Here is a 17,128-nt window from a genome sequence, read left to right as displayed (position 1 = left end):
GAGGAGCCTGTTGCATTCAAATTTGTCTTTGTGCATCGCAACGGACTGACCATGCGCAGTAGCATATGGCACAGATGATAATTCTTCACTTTTTCTTCCTCTTTCCTTACTCAAGTAGCCTCCCATCTATCCGGACCCACTTTTAAGGCTAAAATCACAACAATTTTGCCAAGTTAAGCTCCTCTAGCCACACATCTCATTGACTCACTAATCACCCTCATTAGGTTAATAAACCAGGATTAAATTTTCCCGGATGTTATAACAAACAAGAGAAGAAATGCATGTATCTATCATTGTTGAACAAGTTACCTGTGCAAGAGATACTATATTGCATGTAGCAGCCAAGCAAGAGAGCGAACGGATATTAGAGCAAATTGTTGATCACTTTCCTTAACTAATCACAAAAAGAAATATCAAAGGAGATACAGTTCTTCATGTTGCTGCCAGAACTATAACTCAGTGACCATCTTCAATCCTCCTCATTATTGAATCTTGTTATGATTTTGCATAAAAATGTCTATAAAGATAATAAGGAAGTACTTTGGAGGATGAGGAATAAACACGAGAACACGGCACTGCATGAGGCGGTAGTAACAAATATTGTTGACGTGGCAAGGCATTTGTTTGCAACAGATGAAGTTGTGGCCTATTTTCTAAACAAGGAAAGAAAATCACCCTTGCATTTGGTTCTTGAGAAGGGAAAAAATGAAGTTGCTGAATTTATGCTGCAAGCTCCATTCCTGAATAGAGAGAAGCACCAAGGATCCTCCCCGCTTCATGCTGTTATTCTGTCAGGGAGTACAGGTACTTCTGCAAAATTACAAATAACTACTTAATATATATTAGTAGAATACTATATTCTCATGACGAATTCAGGTACCTAATGATGCAAATAACAACTACTTGTAATGATATTAGCAGATATGATCTTCTGTTTCCTTTTCTTGGGTAGGGACATGAAAAATGATAAGAACAGATAGACAGATCAAAGGAAAATAAAAATGAAGATAACCTTCTCCTTCGAATTATTAATTATCTCAACTCAACAATCAGTTGATTGACAAAATAATTCTCCAAAGAAACAGTCAAAAGTGGCGTAGAGATGATAAAAGAAGTTTTCCATAATCTCAAGTATGTCTATTTCCAATTCAGCCATCATATTCAAAATGTCCAATTTTCCCCTCTCATTTTCTCATGTGCTAGCTCAAATTTTAATTTTAAATTGATGTCATATTTTATCTAATTGAATTTTCTTGCCCAATAATTTTACACAAAAAATCACTGCAGGCCAAAGGATAAAACATGTTTTTAACCCCTTGGTGGAAGGTTGGCTCAAAAATGATGAAACAACATCAGCATCAAGACCAGAAGCAAGCAAAGCAGTAACCCCCAAAAAGGTGTAAGGTTAATTTATCTGAACTTCACTAAGAAGTTGCCATCCCTAAATTTTCGACATCTTAGATCCCATTTGATACATAGAATGGAATGACATGAAAAAAAGAGAGGAATTAACAAAAATGATCTTTTTATCAGCAATGTCGTTAGTGCGACTTAATAAAAATAATAAACAAATATTTTTGTTAAATAATAATATCAGGATAGAAAAGATATTGTATACTTCAAATATTGTGCAATAGAATCCTTTTCCATTTCCACGAAGGATACCAAACAGGGCCTTAAAAGCTGCCTGCGTAAGAAGAATTTGAAAGGAGTGAACATGAAGCTTGAGCTTCAAAATGAGGAATAAACTTTTAGCAGTCTCATTTTTTTTCTTAACTTCACATGTTTTTCGATATTAGTTGATCTGCTGAATGAATTAGTGGAAAAGAGACCTAAGCTAATATACATGAGAGACCAAAGAGGAGGGATGCCCCTTCATTACGCAGCATCTATTGGTTATCTTGAAGGTGCATGCACAATTACAAGTGCAAGTCCCGAAAGCGCTCTAGAGAGGAATATAAAAGGTCATCTTCCCATTCACATTGCTAGCAAAAAATGCCATGTTAATATGGTCAAGGAACTTTTTCAACAACGATGGTTTGATTTTATGGATTTGCTCAACCAAAAAGGTCAAAATATTCTTCACATTGCAGCAAAGAGTGGAAAACATGAAGTGGTGAAGGTATATCTTAAGAGAAAAGAAACTTGAGAATCTCTTGAATAAGAAAGACAATAATGGAAATACCCCATTGCATTTAGCATCTAAATACTTGTACCCAAAGGTGTTGTTTGTTCTGACGCAACAGGAAAAACTGAATGTTAACTTCGTAAATAACAAAGGTATGACAACCTGTGATATTGTTCTCCAAAGAAAAAATATACCACCAACATTTCGAGAGGTATGTCATGATTCATCTCTGCCCTTATTTTTTATTCAATGAAGATAAAAATTATCTCTTTATTAGCGTAGGAAGGGTATATTACATTTTGCTGGCTTGTATTAAAATTAATTTAGACCATAGTTCAAAATGTGCCAGTCAACACTTTTGTATTTCTTGTCGTCACTTAACCACTTCCTAGTATTTTCCATCCAAAATTTAAACCATTAGATGACTATTAGAACAATGAAAAAATTCATTGTATATATGTATCATTTATATGTTAAACTAGCTTGTTGTTTATGAAAGTCATTATTGGGATTATGCAAGACATTATAGAAATGGCTTTAGAAGACTATAGAATCATTTAAAATATTATTGAAATAAGCTTCCACGATGAAACTCATCATATTAACATTAACATGACTATATATCTATATTAAAATTGGATTTAAAATACCAAATTAAAGGTAATTTAGTGTTAATTAAACAAACCACTAAATTAAGTTGAAGAGCATGTTTTGAGCCACAAGTAAAGAGATGGACTCTAACCAAAAGCATATATAGGCCAATTGTAACATAACTTTATATTAATAATAGAGATGATGCAAGGAAAATGATATAGATTTATGCTTTTTACATATTTTGTGCAGTACCTATCATTTGCTATCTTAAGGTCTGCTGGAGTACCCTTGAGTGAAAAGGGAAGAATAATCAAGCGTTTGCATGCAGAACAACCTCAGATTGAGTGGATTAAAGACCTTGTTAGCACTAGCTTACTTGTAGCAATATTGGTTGCGACTGTAACATTCACTGCTGGTTTTACCATGCTAGGTGGTGTCTATAGCTCTGATGACATAGACACAAAGAGAAGAGGCATGGCCACTTTGCTCAACAGAAAAATGTTCCAGCTTTTCACAATCTGTGATACAATATCTATGTATAGCTCTACAATAGGGTCTTTCATCCTCCTATAGGCTCAGCTAGGTGACTTTCATGTGGCATTTAATGCTACATACTTTGCTTTATATTTGGTGGGTTTAGCTATATTGACGATGTCAATTGCATTCATGGCTGCAGTACATCTAGTAGTGAGCAATCTTACTTGGCTCGTTGGCATTGTGATGGTTATTGGAACCATCTTCCTTTTGATGTTTTTGGATGTATACATTCTTCTAATATACCCTCTAGAAGCCCATCCTCGGTTCTTCTGTCACATTTCTTACTTCATCTTTAGGATGATCATCCCAATTTCGGGGAGCTCTGGTAGATTAATTGGGAATGATAAGGCTAAGAAGATGAATGCATCAAAAGAAACAAACAAGGACAAGGACGGACAAATATGAGCCTTGACGAAGGACAGAGATGCTTGTATTACTTTCCAAATAAAAATGACAACCAAGAAAGAAAGGAGTGTACAAGTTTGGTTCTTATCTTGGAGATTATGCCTGGGACTAATTACCAATTTAAATTGGATCGATTTTTGATCATGAGTTGAGTAATTTGATTTGACCATTTTAATAAATATCTGCTACTTGATCAATTAATTCCATAGAAGGTTTTTGTAGTTTGGTTTGATTTTAATTTATAAATATGACATCAAGGTGTGCATAGTTTGATAAGTCACATGAATTGGTCGCAGTTTAATGAACTTACATTTCATCACAGTCCCTAATCTTAAATTGTGCTCCATTGGACATTCTCAATCCATTGTAGAACAGGATAGGCCAAGTTAGCTCATTTAATTGGTGTAGAACAGCTAATTCGTCCATAGCTTTCCATTAGTAGACTAAACAGGACATCCTACGGAGAATGTGCTTTCCCTATAATTTATTAATATAGTCCTAAACTAAGTAAAGTCACAATAAATATAATAAAATTATCTATCTACATCAAAAGCAATCTGATTGGAAGCCAACAAAAGTTAAGACGACTGTGCAAACGTTATAGAAACAGTGACGCATTTAATTTTGCCAATGTAATCTCACTCAAAACGGAAGATTATCAAAGCTTTTGTGTAATAGAACATCCAGTTCAACAGGCAACAAAAGAGCAACTATATAAAATTCATAATTTAATATATTACAATGCCTATAGAACCTAAAACGTTACGTAATAAAACCACTAGACCAGAAGAAAAACAAAATATATGAAAGGAGAAAGAAATTGGGGAACGACAACTTGAGTTTCTCATATAGGAATTTCATCAAGCAGTAGGAAGGCATTACATGCAATCTAGCTATTAAGGAGTAAGTTGAAGCTTCTTTCATGATGCAAAGCCAACTAAACAAGCACAAGAGCAGAAAATGTTGCTTTTAAAAGCAAATTTCTCGAGAGACAATTTTGTCAAAGAAAGGGATCGCATTTATGTAAAAATAATAACAATAATGATGATGATGATGATGATGAGTAATGACCAATTAGTAATGAGAATCAAACAAACACGGAATACGAGTGACAGAGAGAAGATAGAGTGAAAGCCAATCTGCTGGTGACTTTAATCTTTTGGTATTCGGTTTAAGAAACAGTATCAGAATGGCTAGTGAACCGCTTGTCAGGGGCTGGACCATTCAAGTTAGAATGCTAAAAGGATCGGTCTAATTAGGCCTGTATTGTGAGAGGGGAAGGGTTTTTAATAATTCTTTATTTGATTTATGTAATAACCCATTAATTTTAATAAAATTATAATTTAAGGTAAAATATTTTAAGTATATTATTATAAATTTTTGGGTAGATTTAATTAGATGTGTTGGTGATAAAAAATCTCAGAGCAAATATGGAGCTCCTTCTTTCTTAACTAGGACTTGAAGAAGATATTTTAGGGCCCAAGAGATTTTGATATTAAAATAAGTGATTTTGTTGTTGTTGGGACAATTTTGTCTTTTTGATTGATTTCTCTATTTCATTCCACATTTCTTTTTCAGCATTGTCCCTGCGATAAAAAATATAAAGTTCACAATATAAGTCATATTTCAAAAAAAATTGAATTGCTTATTAAATCTGTTAAAACAAAAATTACATTCCTTCCACCATTTTTCAAAAATCAAGGATAAAATAGAGAGAGCATCATTAATATACCGAAACATTAGTTGCAGTTTAGATCGAAGGAGTATTTTTTCCATTCTACTATGTTCATATATTAATATTCATTTTAATAGCTAAATGGGCCTTACATGTTTTGTGTGTTATGTTTTGTTTTTGGTAGGCTGTGATGTTTTGTACGTGGTAGTATCTTTTAAGCCTAACCCATTGAAGTATCGCCCAATTCTATCTTTTTTCCCATCAATTGTTCCTCATTTCTATTTCTATTATATTAAACAAAAACAAAAAGGAAATAAAAGAAAATAGAGGAATCAGAAACAGATCACGCATCATTTGCTTTCTCTCCTCCATTTCGATAGTTCTAGAGACAAGTGAGAGAGGAGAGTTTCGTATGTTCTTCCTCCATTCTTCCTCCTCGGTTCATTTTGACAAGCCACCGGTGACGTGTTCATGCATTCTCATCAGAGTTCGGGTTTGCGCGACCATCTTCCTCTTCCTTTGTTCTACCATCAATCCCTTTCTTTTTCTTTTCGATCTCGCTGACCAGATCTCTCCGGTGTTGCGTTGCTTTGGTGTGACTGTGGGAAGCTTCGTTCCTCTCCCTTCTTCCATCCTTTTGTTCTGATGGTGAGTGAATAGCATTCCTTTTCTCTCCTTTGTTCAATGATGTGTAAAAGTGTTCAGGTGAGAATTTTTTTTTGTTTTCTTTCCTTATTCAGATGTTGGATATGAATGCATGGGGAGGGGGTTTGGAGCAAACTAGAGATTTGGATTATTGCTTTCTGACCGTAGATGGGGATTTGGATTTTCTTTGAGTTCAAAACTAGCTTTTGCTAATAGAATAAAATTTAGGAAATTTGATTAATTTAAATATTGATATTGAAATTTTTCTTAAAGGAATTGGAGAGGAAGAAACTTAGTATTAAAGTTTGAATATTGATGCTTGTAAGGTGTTTGGTAAAATGCTTGATAGGAGAAAACTTTTGTTATTTGATTAATAATTAAACTATATAGAAGGTAATTACTTTTCACAAGAAAAATTGGAATTGGAACTAGAGATTTTGGAAAAGCACGATGAATTTAATTATGAATGTTCAGAAGTTAATTTTGTTGGGCAAGAGATTGATGATTAAAAAGTTTATTTGAGTGGTTTGGAAAATGATGCACTCAAGGTGTTTGACATATGGTGCAGAAGAAAGTCTTATTCCACTAGAATAAGTGATTATGACTAAGATTATATAGAGAAATCTTGGGATATAAATGCAAGTGCATTAGGGCACTTTGAATTATTCAAGTTGATTTTGATTATATTAGTGTTGAAGGGAAATTATTTTACTAATAGACAATCTATTAAAATTAATTATATATACATTTTGTTTTAGGATGTTGGGAGGAAGAGAAACGTAATAGGAGTTGAAATTAAAGGAGTGAGTTTTAGTACATGGAAATATTGTAGGTAAGTGGATAGTATCCCAACTAGTTTATCAATTATTTTTTCTTACTGAAATTTATTTTTTTACATAGATTATCTTAATAATAATTATGTTGATTAGTGGATACCTTATTAATTAAATTTCTTCATTTTTATGTTATAAGACAGTGGTGAAGAATATTTACATCATTGCATATGAATGTTTTACCCCTTATAAGATATTCTTTCAAGATTGATAAAAAATCATTTTTACTAGCATTGGTAATTTTTGATTATTCAATAAATGCAAGCATGAGTATTGGATATGAAATTTTATTCTGGCAAGTTTTAATGCTTAAAACTATTCATGCGAGTTTGACTTTGAAAATGAAAACTATATCTTGATAGTGATGATTTTCTCGCATGTTTGAAAATGGTTTTGAAGGGGATTTCATATAGAATACTAGTTGCTAACGGCAGTTCTATTAGCCCTTGGCACACGATGATCAATGACTAGCTAGTTTGATTTTCCTGAGCTTTGTTCTCATGTTTGTTATTCGTAGATCTCGTACTTGTGTTTGTTTTCCTCATGGCTTCAAGTTGTGTTCGATTATTTATCCTCATGGACTGTGTGTCCACATTTATTTTGTAGTTCAAGCTGTGTTTGGTTATTTACCTTTATAGACTATATGTTCACATTTGTCTTCGTGGCATAAGCCACATTTGGTTATTTACCTTTGTAGATTATGTATTTATGTTTGTGAATTATTATGATAAATCCCAAAAAGTATGAATTTTTAATTAATTGATTATTTCATACTCTAATTGTTTTAAATTGTAAATTTTATTTATTTATTTAATTTATTTATCTTGTCAAGATTAAATGTCAAAGTTGTTTTGTCATTGAAGATCTAAAGGCTCATGATATTGCAGTTGTATAGAAATTTTTTTATTCTAAATTTGCTAATTTTATTATATTGAATTGTTTTCTCTTTAACCTCCATAACTATTGCAAATTATTCATTCTTATTCTTTTAAATATTATGGTTGGAATGTTATTCGCTAAAAAGTATTTGGTTTGATCTCAAATAGTGTAATTGACATTGTACATCCTGCTAACCATTGAGGGACTCAATATTGTTGATTTGACTTGAAGATTTATTTATGAATCTCTCCTTTTTGGTGTAAACAATTTATTTTGCTTTATGGTTTGGGAACTTGAATTAGTAGCTTCACATTAACTATAGATAGAATTTTGATATGTTATTCATTTGTCTATCTGTTGTGGAAGAGTAGAGCTTCGCACTCCTAATTTGGATTGTATATGGCTATTTTGGAGAGTTCAGGAGGTCCTATTTTAGGGGAGATTTTTTTGAATTTATTTTACACAAAGTTTATGAATTGTTTGTTTATATGAAAATGTTACAATGATTTCTCATCCTATTTCAAATGAATTAAAATATTATATTAAAGTTTTCTTAATCGAGGCTTAAAGAATGTTTGTTTGGACATATATGTCGTGCCGGTCATGTCTAATTTTTGAAGCGTGACAATTTAGAAGGGGAGAAAAGGAAAGTAATAATTAATTTGCTGTCATACTCATGTATGTTAGCTTTTATAGTTTAGTTCTTTCTTATTTAAATAATATAATAATAACAATAATTTTAAACTCTTTTAAATATATAATAAAATAATATTAGGAGACTTGTTGCATTTCACTATAAAATAATTCACACTATGGTTTTTGATACCTACAGCCCCAAGTTAATACTATGAAGTTTTGGCCTTTAACAATCTTGTTTCCACAGGCTGTGGAAGATGATAAAAGGAGCTTGGCTATGTCATTGATAATAATATTGTGAGACAAGTTATTCTCTTGGATAATTGATTTACAATGATCTGCATCACGACACAATATTCCAATAGAGAAATAATCCAAATAGGTTCGAAAAAGACGATGCTTGACAAAAATAATATAATAGAGGTTCAGCAAAGACACAAGTTCAATGACAATGGAAAGATGCACTATGAGACAGGTTTAGCAATAATGAAAAAGCAAAGTAAAACATGATGACCATTGGCATTTATGAAATATTAGAAAATATATAAGGACAAATTCATTATAAATTTTGGCTCCCTTTCCAAAAAAAACCCCAATTTGAGAGGAGCCAAAATAAAGGGAGGGAAGAGGAAATTTTATCTCTCCTCCCCTCTAATTTTCCAACCGAATGAAGAGGAGGGCCTCCCCCTCTTTAATTTTCCCCAACCAAACATGCAGCTGATTCTTCACCCAATAAATTAAACAAATAATTTAATTAAAAAATAAAGAAAAATAATACAAATGATTTTTCCATGAGATTGCATTATATAAAAGCATTGAAAAGAAAAGAAAAGTTCTCAAAGCTCTCATCTTATGACGAGTTCTAATCACCCCATGAATGAAATTATCAATAAAATAAAAAAAAGTTGTTACAAGAGACAAGATGTCACTTTCAGATTAAAAAAAAATATATGCTGATTAGTTTGTGTATCAAATTTCAAATGATAATTTACATGTTAAGATTTTTTTTATATTCCATTCAATGAGTATAGGAATTTTTTTATACACACGACTTGATTTGTCACCTTTACTGTCGCCTTGTATAAATTTTTTTTTTAAAAAAAAAAAAGCAAAGAAAGGAACAAACGAATTAGAATCCAGAACCAAGACAATGAAGAACAAGTTAAAAACCTTCTGAAACAACTTCTACACATAGTTGTACCCAAAAAAAAAAAAAAAAACAATCTACACATAAATTTGAAGTCCACAGTTCAGTATCTGAATAACGCTATTTCTCCATCAACCCTACCAGAAAGAATTATCCTGATGTGGGGAATCCCATGGCTTATCCCCAAGAAAATTCTCATTCTGATTCAATGTAGAAGACATAATTATCGAGTTAGCTTCCTCATCAATGGACGATACTGATATAGAACTCTCTGATTCTGCATGAAAACCCGCGACGAAGGGTTTATTACATCTTTCATCGGAAAAATCAAGAAAACATTTCTTTGGGCTTGAAGAGGAGGACGAAGAAGACGACACAGATCCGGTTGCAGTAACAGTAGTACTGAAAACATAAACAGGTTCCCCTGAAATTGGTGCGAGAACAGAGAAGAGTTTTTGGTGATTATTCAAACAAGGTTTAGGCTCACTTTCAATAGAATAATTCTGAGGAAAATCATCAAAGCTTGAAAATGGTGTCAACAGAGGAGGGGATAATAAGTAGGTTTCTTGGCTCTGTGACTCTGAATCAGAATCAGTGACGATAGATTCCGGGGGTGGGCACCACCATGAAACTTGGTCTTCGTGATAAGAAGCAGCGGCCATGGCAGCTTTATAGAAGAACTCTGACATTTCGAATTCATCAATTGAAACTGTCTGTGACTGTGAGTGATTCATGTTGTGGGGGAAGAAACCGCTTCAAGATATTGAACCTAAGAAGAATCCATTACATATATATATATATATATATATGATTGATTTTTCTCTCAAAGCTTCATTGGACCGAGTCGCTTCATATTAGCAATCCTTTTAAGCCTTGTTTCGAAGAAATCAAAAGGCGGTCACTTGATTACATAAATCTTACACCAGATTTGCCCCCAAAATAATTAATCAGTTTCTAATCTTTCCTAAAATCATCAATTTGAAAAATAGAAATGGACAAGATTTTATTTTCCCAGAAAATATGATTAATTTTTATTACTGTTTTTATTCGCTGGAACATTTATTTCTCTTGTCAAATACCTGCATCTTTTTAAAGATTTCTATTTCAACGATAATATACTCTTTTCAATCTTTATTATAGGAGACTATTTAGAAAAATTTTGGAACTTCCGCAGATATAACCTATATTTATTATATTTTGCGTTATGATCAGTTTTTTACATTCATCAATGATATATTATCATATATCAATAATAAATTTTTTTGTAAAATTTTAAATTTTCAATCATAAATCCATTGTATATGAATGATAAACCTTTTATATATTAATATGAACTGGCCATTCTCCCAAAAATTATTTTATCCATATTTTTTGGGCACAAAATTTATTTTGGCCAATAGGCCAATTTATCAAAAAAATTTGTCTTTAATATAATTTTATTTAAAACTTATTAACTATAAGAGAGAATGAAATATAAATTAATTTTTTTTCAATAAAATTAATTTTTTTATTTTCAAGTAAAATTAATGATTAACGATTTAACCATTATTCCTAAGCTCCAGTAAGATAATGAGAAATGTCTTATAATAGAGATAAGAATGAGTAGTAAATAGTATGTAAAATCATATTTTTAAATTATAACTAGACGAGTCATTTATATGGTGGTCTAGGAATTAAAATAAGTCACACCATTTATGACTTAAGAATATCAGAGGTTACAATTTATAATCTTTAATAAAAAATTACATATCATATTTAAATGTCTACGTGAACACATGCCCGCAAACATTAATTATCTGGTAACTAAGCATTATTTCTTTTATTTAATTAAACTATGTCCGATACTTGTTACCCAAGCTACATACTTGGTGCCTATCGCCACTTCCTCATTACTTACTAAGAACTCAATTATCAAATTCAGCCCTTGAAATTTAATTTTTTAAATAAAAAATCTCTAAAATTTCAAAACCATACACAATGTTTCCTTTTAGTTTGAATGAGAAATAGCTTCATAAAAACTAAATGAGTATGATTTTGAAACTTTAGGGACAAGCTATTAACAAGCAGCGGTGGAGCGAGAAAATTTTATTAGAGAAGCCAAAATAACAAAACATATATGATAATTAAAAAAATTAAATATATATATATATATATTTATATATTTATATATTACACACAAAACTAAAATAAATATATATTTTTGTTTTAAATTTTTCCTCATCAATTTTTCATGCATAAGATCAAAGTAATAACTGAAGCAAATTTTGAAGGGCCAAAAGTTTTATCATCTCATTCCAATAATACTAATTTTTTTGGTGAGCATAGGGAGTAAGTTCTACCAATAATAGAGAAAATATATTTTCTAAAATATTGAGAGTCTGAGAGCAATGGTAGACCTCTCCACTAAATTAGTACATATACAAGGGATGTGGTTCAAACCCTTGTTAATACTAAATTAATTTTGTGTTAATATCACATTTCAATTTTTTTATTTGCCATGGTATTCACAGAAATACTCCTTTTATAATAGTTTATAGATAAAATTATACATACTCCCTCTATTAAAAAATGTAAAATATTTTTAACAAAGTTTTACCCCCAATAAAATAGTTATTTATCTTAAAGCTAATCTTATCTTTTCATGTTTACTCTTATTTAATAGGAGTTTTACCTTCAAATAAATATAAAGTAATTTCTTCGATAAGGACACTTTTAAAAAGAAAGAAAGCAGTAATTACACCTTAAAACACAAAAAATTTCTTACATTTTTTAACATTAAACTCTTCAAAAAATGTCTTACATTTTTTAACCGAGGGAGTACTAATAAAGCTAATCATTAAATATAATTTACAACTTTATATTTTTTTAAAAATATAAATTTCAAAAATGTCATTCATTTAATAATTTTAAAAAGAGAAAATATAATAAGAAGGGAATGATAATATTCAAAAACATTATTTAATGAAATCTTGTTTTTATCAAATTGTCTTGTATTTTGAAACAACAAATAATCTCGGTCCTATAATGGATTATCTGATTCTATAATATAATCAAGAGTTTAGTTACAAGGATCAGATGTAGTAAACAGAATTTGCATTTGCAAATCAGATATAAAGAAAGTAAACATGTGTCCGAAATGAAGAAATATTTATATTATAGAGATGTTATATACATAAATGAAACTTCTATATTATTATACGCATATAATTTTCTGGAAACCACCCTTAGATTTAAAAAAAAAAAAATGAAAGAGTGTGATCACATACATCAGGTATGCGTTACAGAATAGTCATCTATCCGACGTGGCCTCCTCTCGATTCCGTGGGAGCGCCTATACGACACCATGTGGTTCATGGGACCACCAACGTTGTCCACATCACTCGCCTGCTTCTGCCTTGTCACCGTTCACGGCAACAGTTGCTGACTGCTGTAAGAGGTGAGAAGCCACTGTGACTGTATAGCTGAAAATACAGGTAAACCTGGCTTTTAAAAGTTCGGCTCTGATGAGCTTAAGTCTTTGAACCTGGTTCTTTATTTTTAATTTTTTTTATGGTCCGGCCTTTATGTAAAGGGCTCAGAGTCGGATCCGGAAGCCCTGTTATAAAAAGATTAAAAAATTTAGAATAAAATTAAATATTATAAATTAATTAAAATATTTTAAAATTAAAAAATTTAAAATCCTCACAATATTTTAAAAATTAAATAACATATTTAGAAATCTAAACAACAGACATTCATCAATCAAAACCCAAATCCTCCTCATCTTCATCATCTATAAATAAAACATTAGATCCCTTAGAATGTAAGTACACTTATTGAAAATGAAGGTGGAGATTCAATGTCAATTCCCTTTACAACTTCTTCTTCATCACCTACAATAAATATTAACCAAATTGTGCCATTATCAATTAAATATATGTATGTATGCGTGCGCGTGCATGTGTGTGAGATAACCAGGATTACCAGGACTTGGAGGGCCGCCCGAACTTGAGTCTTTTTTTTTTTACAAGGCTTATCAGAACTAGGCCCTCAAGCTCGGTTCCTTTTAAAAAAAATTTTAAAGCCCAAACCCTTATTTAAATAAGACTTTCAAGTCTGACCCTTCAGGCCCGACTCTTATTCTCGGCTCTATCTATAAGGAGTCCTGTTCGTGCCTTTCTCCTTCCGACTGAGAATGTCACCGTTTCGGTTCTGCAAAGTGAGGGCATTGGCTTCCAAAAGAGAGCACCACCATAGTGGAGCGGCTCAGGAGTATGAAGCTACAGCGATGACGGCTTTGTTGAAAAAGGGTGAGAACAACATATAATTTTTAATAATGTTATTTATATTAATCCATTCCATCTTTGTTCTCCTAAATTGGAAGGGTTAGGAAAAATGTATTTTGGATAATTAAGGATGACTTAAACCTTAAACTATTTCACTCCCTTTTGGAACATTGATTTGCCACATCATGATGAACTAATCTTTTTTTTTACTAAACTCAAGTTCCGTTATTTGATCCTATTAATACTAAGTTAATCTTGTTTTATTTTTATTTCTGCTTTTATATTTTAAATCAATTTTATATGATCATTGTTATTTTTTGTTCTTTTTTTGTCATAAAAAATAGCTTGTTGTAGAAGACCTGCAGGTATGTGGTCTATCCTCTGAAATATGAACTATCGAACTAGCATGTTTGACATCGTAGAATTGGTAAGAATGCAAATAAATCAGTATCCAATTTATATTAAAAAAATTCATTTATTCCTTAAAAATGAAAGAATAGAACACAACAAAAAATTAATCAATACGTACACAAATAGAAAATTATTATAAAAATATAAGGAAACTTGAATAATATAATAGAAGTATAAGAGAAAAATATAGGAACAATTACATATAGGTTTCGTGAAGCTAACTTATTTATAAATAAATCTCGCAAAATTTAAAAATTACAACTAGCTCCCTTAAGACTTGAGTGTAATTTAAAATTGAGATAAAAATACAATAATGCCTCTATTAAATACACACACACATTACATTGGTCAAATAATTAACAACTACTTCATCATCATCAATTTATAACTACAATTTTAACTTTTTACAACTATAACTTCATATATTCAATAATTAAACTGATCATTTTAATTATTAAATATGTAAAGTTATAATTGTAAAAGTTAAAATTATAATTATAAATTACTGATGAAGAAGTTATAAACAATTAATATTAAACTTTGTTAATAATGCATGATTGTTAACTATTGGATATGTAAAATTATAATTATAAAAAGTTAAAATTATAGTTGTAAATTCCTAATGAAGTAAGTGTAAATTAATTATTTAATTAATGTAATGTATGTTTATAAGAGTCTTATTGTCTTTGCAACCTAATTTTAAATTATGCTCAAGTTTCAAGAGACTTGGCTGTGATTTATGAATTTTATGAGACTTATTTGTAAATAAGTCTACTCCATGAGATAAATACATAATTTTCTCAAATATATATATAGATATATAGTAAATGGGGAGAATTCACTTTCATATAGATTTTGATGTATATCCAAATTTATCCAATCCTTTGTGAATTCTACATTAATCGTTAAAATTTGTAAATGAATGTACATCAAAATCTAATGAATGTGAATTCTCCCATATTCAATGTACTGATTGATGAATTCATTTAATACATGGTGTGACATAAATATGATCAATTGTGCCTCAAAAAAACGCAATCGAACTGTAAGGGGGAAAAAAAACAGAAATACTCCTACAATATTAAATTGTTCACAAAAGTTTCATGAACTTTTTTCAATATATTAATTTCAATAATTCGTGTTCGAATTAGAGCATTCAAAAATAATGTAACTTCAATAATGTTTTGATAAAAACAATCTAATTATTGAAGGACAGACATTTAGAAAATCTAATAAAATAACATACCTATAGAAAATCTAATAAAATTTATATGCGATTATCTTGCATATTTTTACAGGATGTAATTTTTTTCATAAAAATTAAATAGGATGTAATTTTTTTTAAGCACATGTAAATTTAACTAATAATAATGGATATTATATATGTCATATTGTTGTAAAATATAGTTAATGTGAAGAATAGAGAAGGACAAGGCAATACAAGAAATGGAGAAAATAATAGAGGAGAATTTTTATTCATTAGTGTACATATGTTTTGGATATAACCTCTATTTATAAGCCTCCAACCATTCAAGTCATATCCTAATGTTACAAAGATAAAATGGGGCATTATGTAACCTTTGAAGGTTATAAACTATTAAAACTAAGAAACTCCTTCCATGCCATTCATGAGGATATTAAGGATAAAAGAATCCTAAGGGTTATGAGTTATGGACACCCATAACATAATATTCATAACACTTCTCCTTGGATGTCCATAACAAACATTATGCCTCATTAAAACCTTATTAGGAAAAACCCAATGAGATAAAAACCTATTGAAGGAAAAAGAATACACAATATTTTAAATATTCACTGATGATGCTTCATTAAAAACCTTTTTAGGAAAACCCAGTGGGACAAAACTTTAAAAAGGGAAAAAAGTATAACATAATATTTACTCCTCATAGTCTCCTCTAGTAATGATATATATATATATATATCACTTCACTCCCTCTGATGACACCATCACTTTATGTCTCTAGTCTATGCATTCCAATTCCATACACTAACTTCTCAAATGTGAAAGTTGGTAGTGTCTTAGTAAGCAAATCTACAAGATTGTCATATGAGTGAATTTGCTGAATATTTATATCATCGCTCTTCCAAAGGTCATGAGTGAAAAAAAAATTGGAGAAATATGTTTTGTTCTATCTCCTATGATATATCCTCCTTTCAATTGAGCTATGCATGCTGTATTATCTTCAAATAATATTGTTGGAATCTTTTTTTCCAACAATAGCCAAACACATTCTCTACTTGTTTCATGAATTGCAATTATTTCTGCATGATTTGATAAGGCAATAGCTAAAGGTTGTTTTGTTGAACACTAAAATATTGCTATACCCTCACAAGTAAATAAATATTCAGTTTGTGATCAACCTTTATGTGGATCTAATTGAAATCCTGCATCTGCATAACCAATAAGTTGTGATCCAAATTCATTAGAATAAAATAATCCTATATCAATTATCCCTCGGAAATATCGAAATAGGTGTTTAACTCCATTTCAATGCCTTTTTATTGGGGAAGAACTAAATCTTGCTAATAAATTTATAGCAGATGCAATATCAAGTCTTGTTGAATTAGCAAGATACACCAGTGTAACTATAGTACTAAGATATGGTACTTTAAGACTAATAAGTTCTTCATCTTTCTCTTGAGGGCGAAAAGGATCATTTTTCTCATCAAGAGATTTTACAACCATCAGATTGTCCATGTAAAATTGCTTCAATATTTTTTCAATATAAGTTGATTGATGAAGAAAAATTCCATTTACTAAGTGCTCAATTTGTAAACGGAGGAAGAATTTTGTTTTCCCTGGATCTTTCATTTCAAATTCTTTTTTTAAACAATCAACTACTTTCTGGAGCTCTTTAAGAGTTTCAATTATATTTAAATCATTCACATAGATAGCAATTATAACAAACTATGACCCATTTCTCTTTATAAAAACACATGGAGAGATTGAAT

At 30.5% G+C, this 17,128-nt stretch overlaps 1 protein-coding gene across 1 annotated transcript; it reads left to right on the top strand.

Moving 5' to 3' along the window:
• Positions 1 to 548: 548 nt before the first annotated feature.
• On the top strand, positions 549 to 6,175 carry LOC129312083 (protein ACCELERATED CELL DEATH 6-like). The gene is made up of 7 exons (XM_054954689.1): positions 549 to 804; positions 1,800 to 2,122; positions 2,247 to 2,339; positions 2,972 to 3,258; positions 3,363 to 3,481; positions 5,908 to 5,987; positions 6,080 to 6,175. The coding sequence occupies exons 1-7, from the start codon at positions 549 to 551 to the stop codon at positions 6,173 to 6,175; spliced, it is 1,254 nt and encodes a 417-aa protein (XP_054810664.1).
• The last annotated feature ends 10,953 nt before the right edge of the window (positions 6,176 to 17,128 follow it).

Source organism: Prosopis cineraria, unplaced genomic scaffold (genome assembly GCF_029017545.1).
Source record: "Prosopis cineraria cultivar Desert tree isolate PC_DT_omini unplaced genomic scaffold, ASM2901754v1 PC1, whole genome shotgun sequence".
NCBI lineage: Eukaryota > Viridiplantae > Streptophyta > Magnoliopsida > Fabales > Fabaceae > Prosopis > Prosopis cineraria.
Note: the sequence above shows the minus strand (reverse complement) of the source record. Positions and strands in the feature narration are given on the sequence as shown.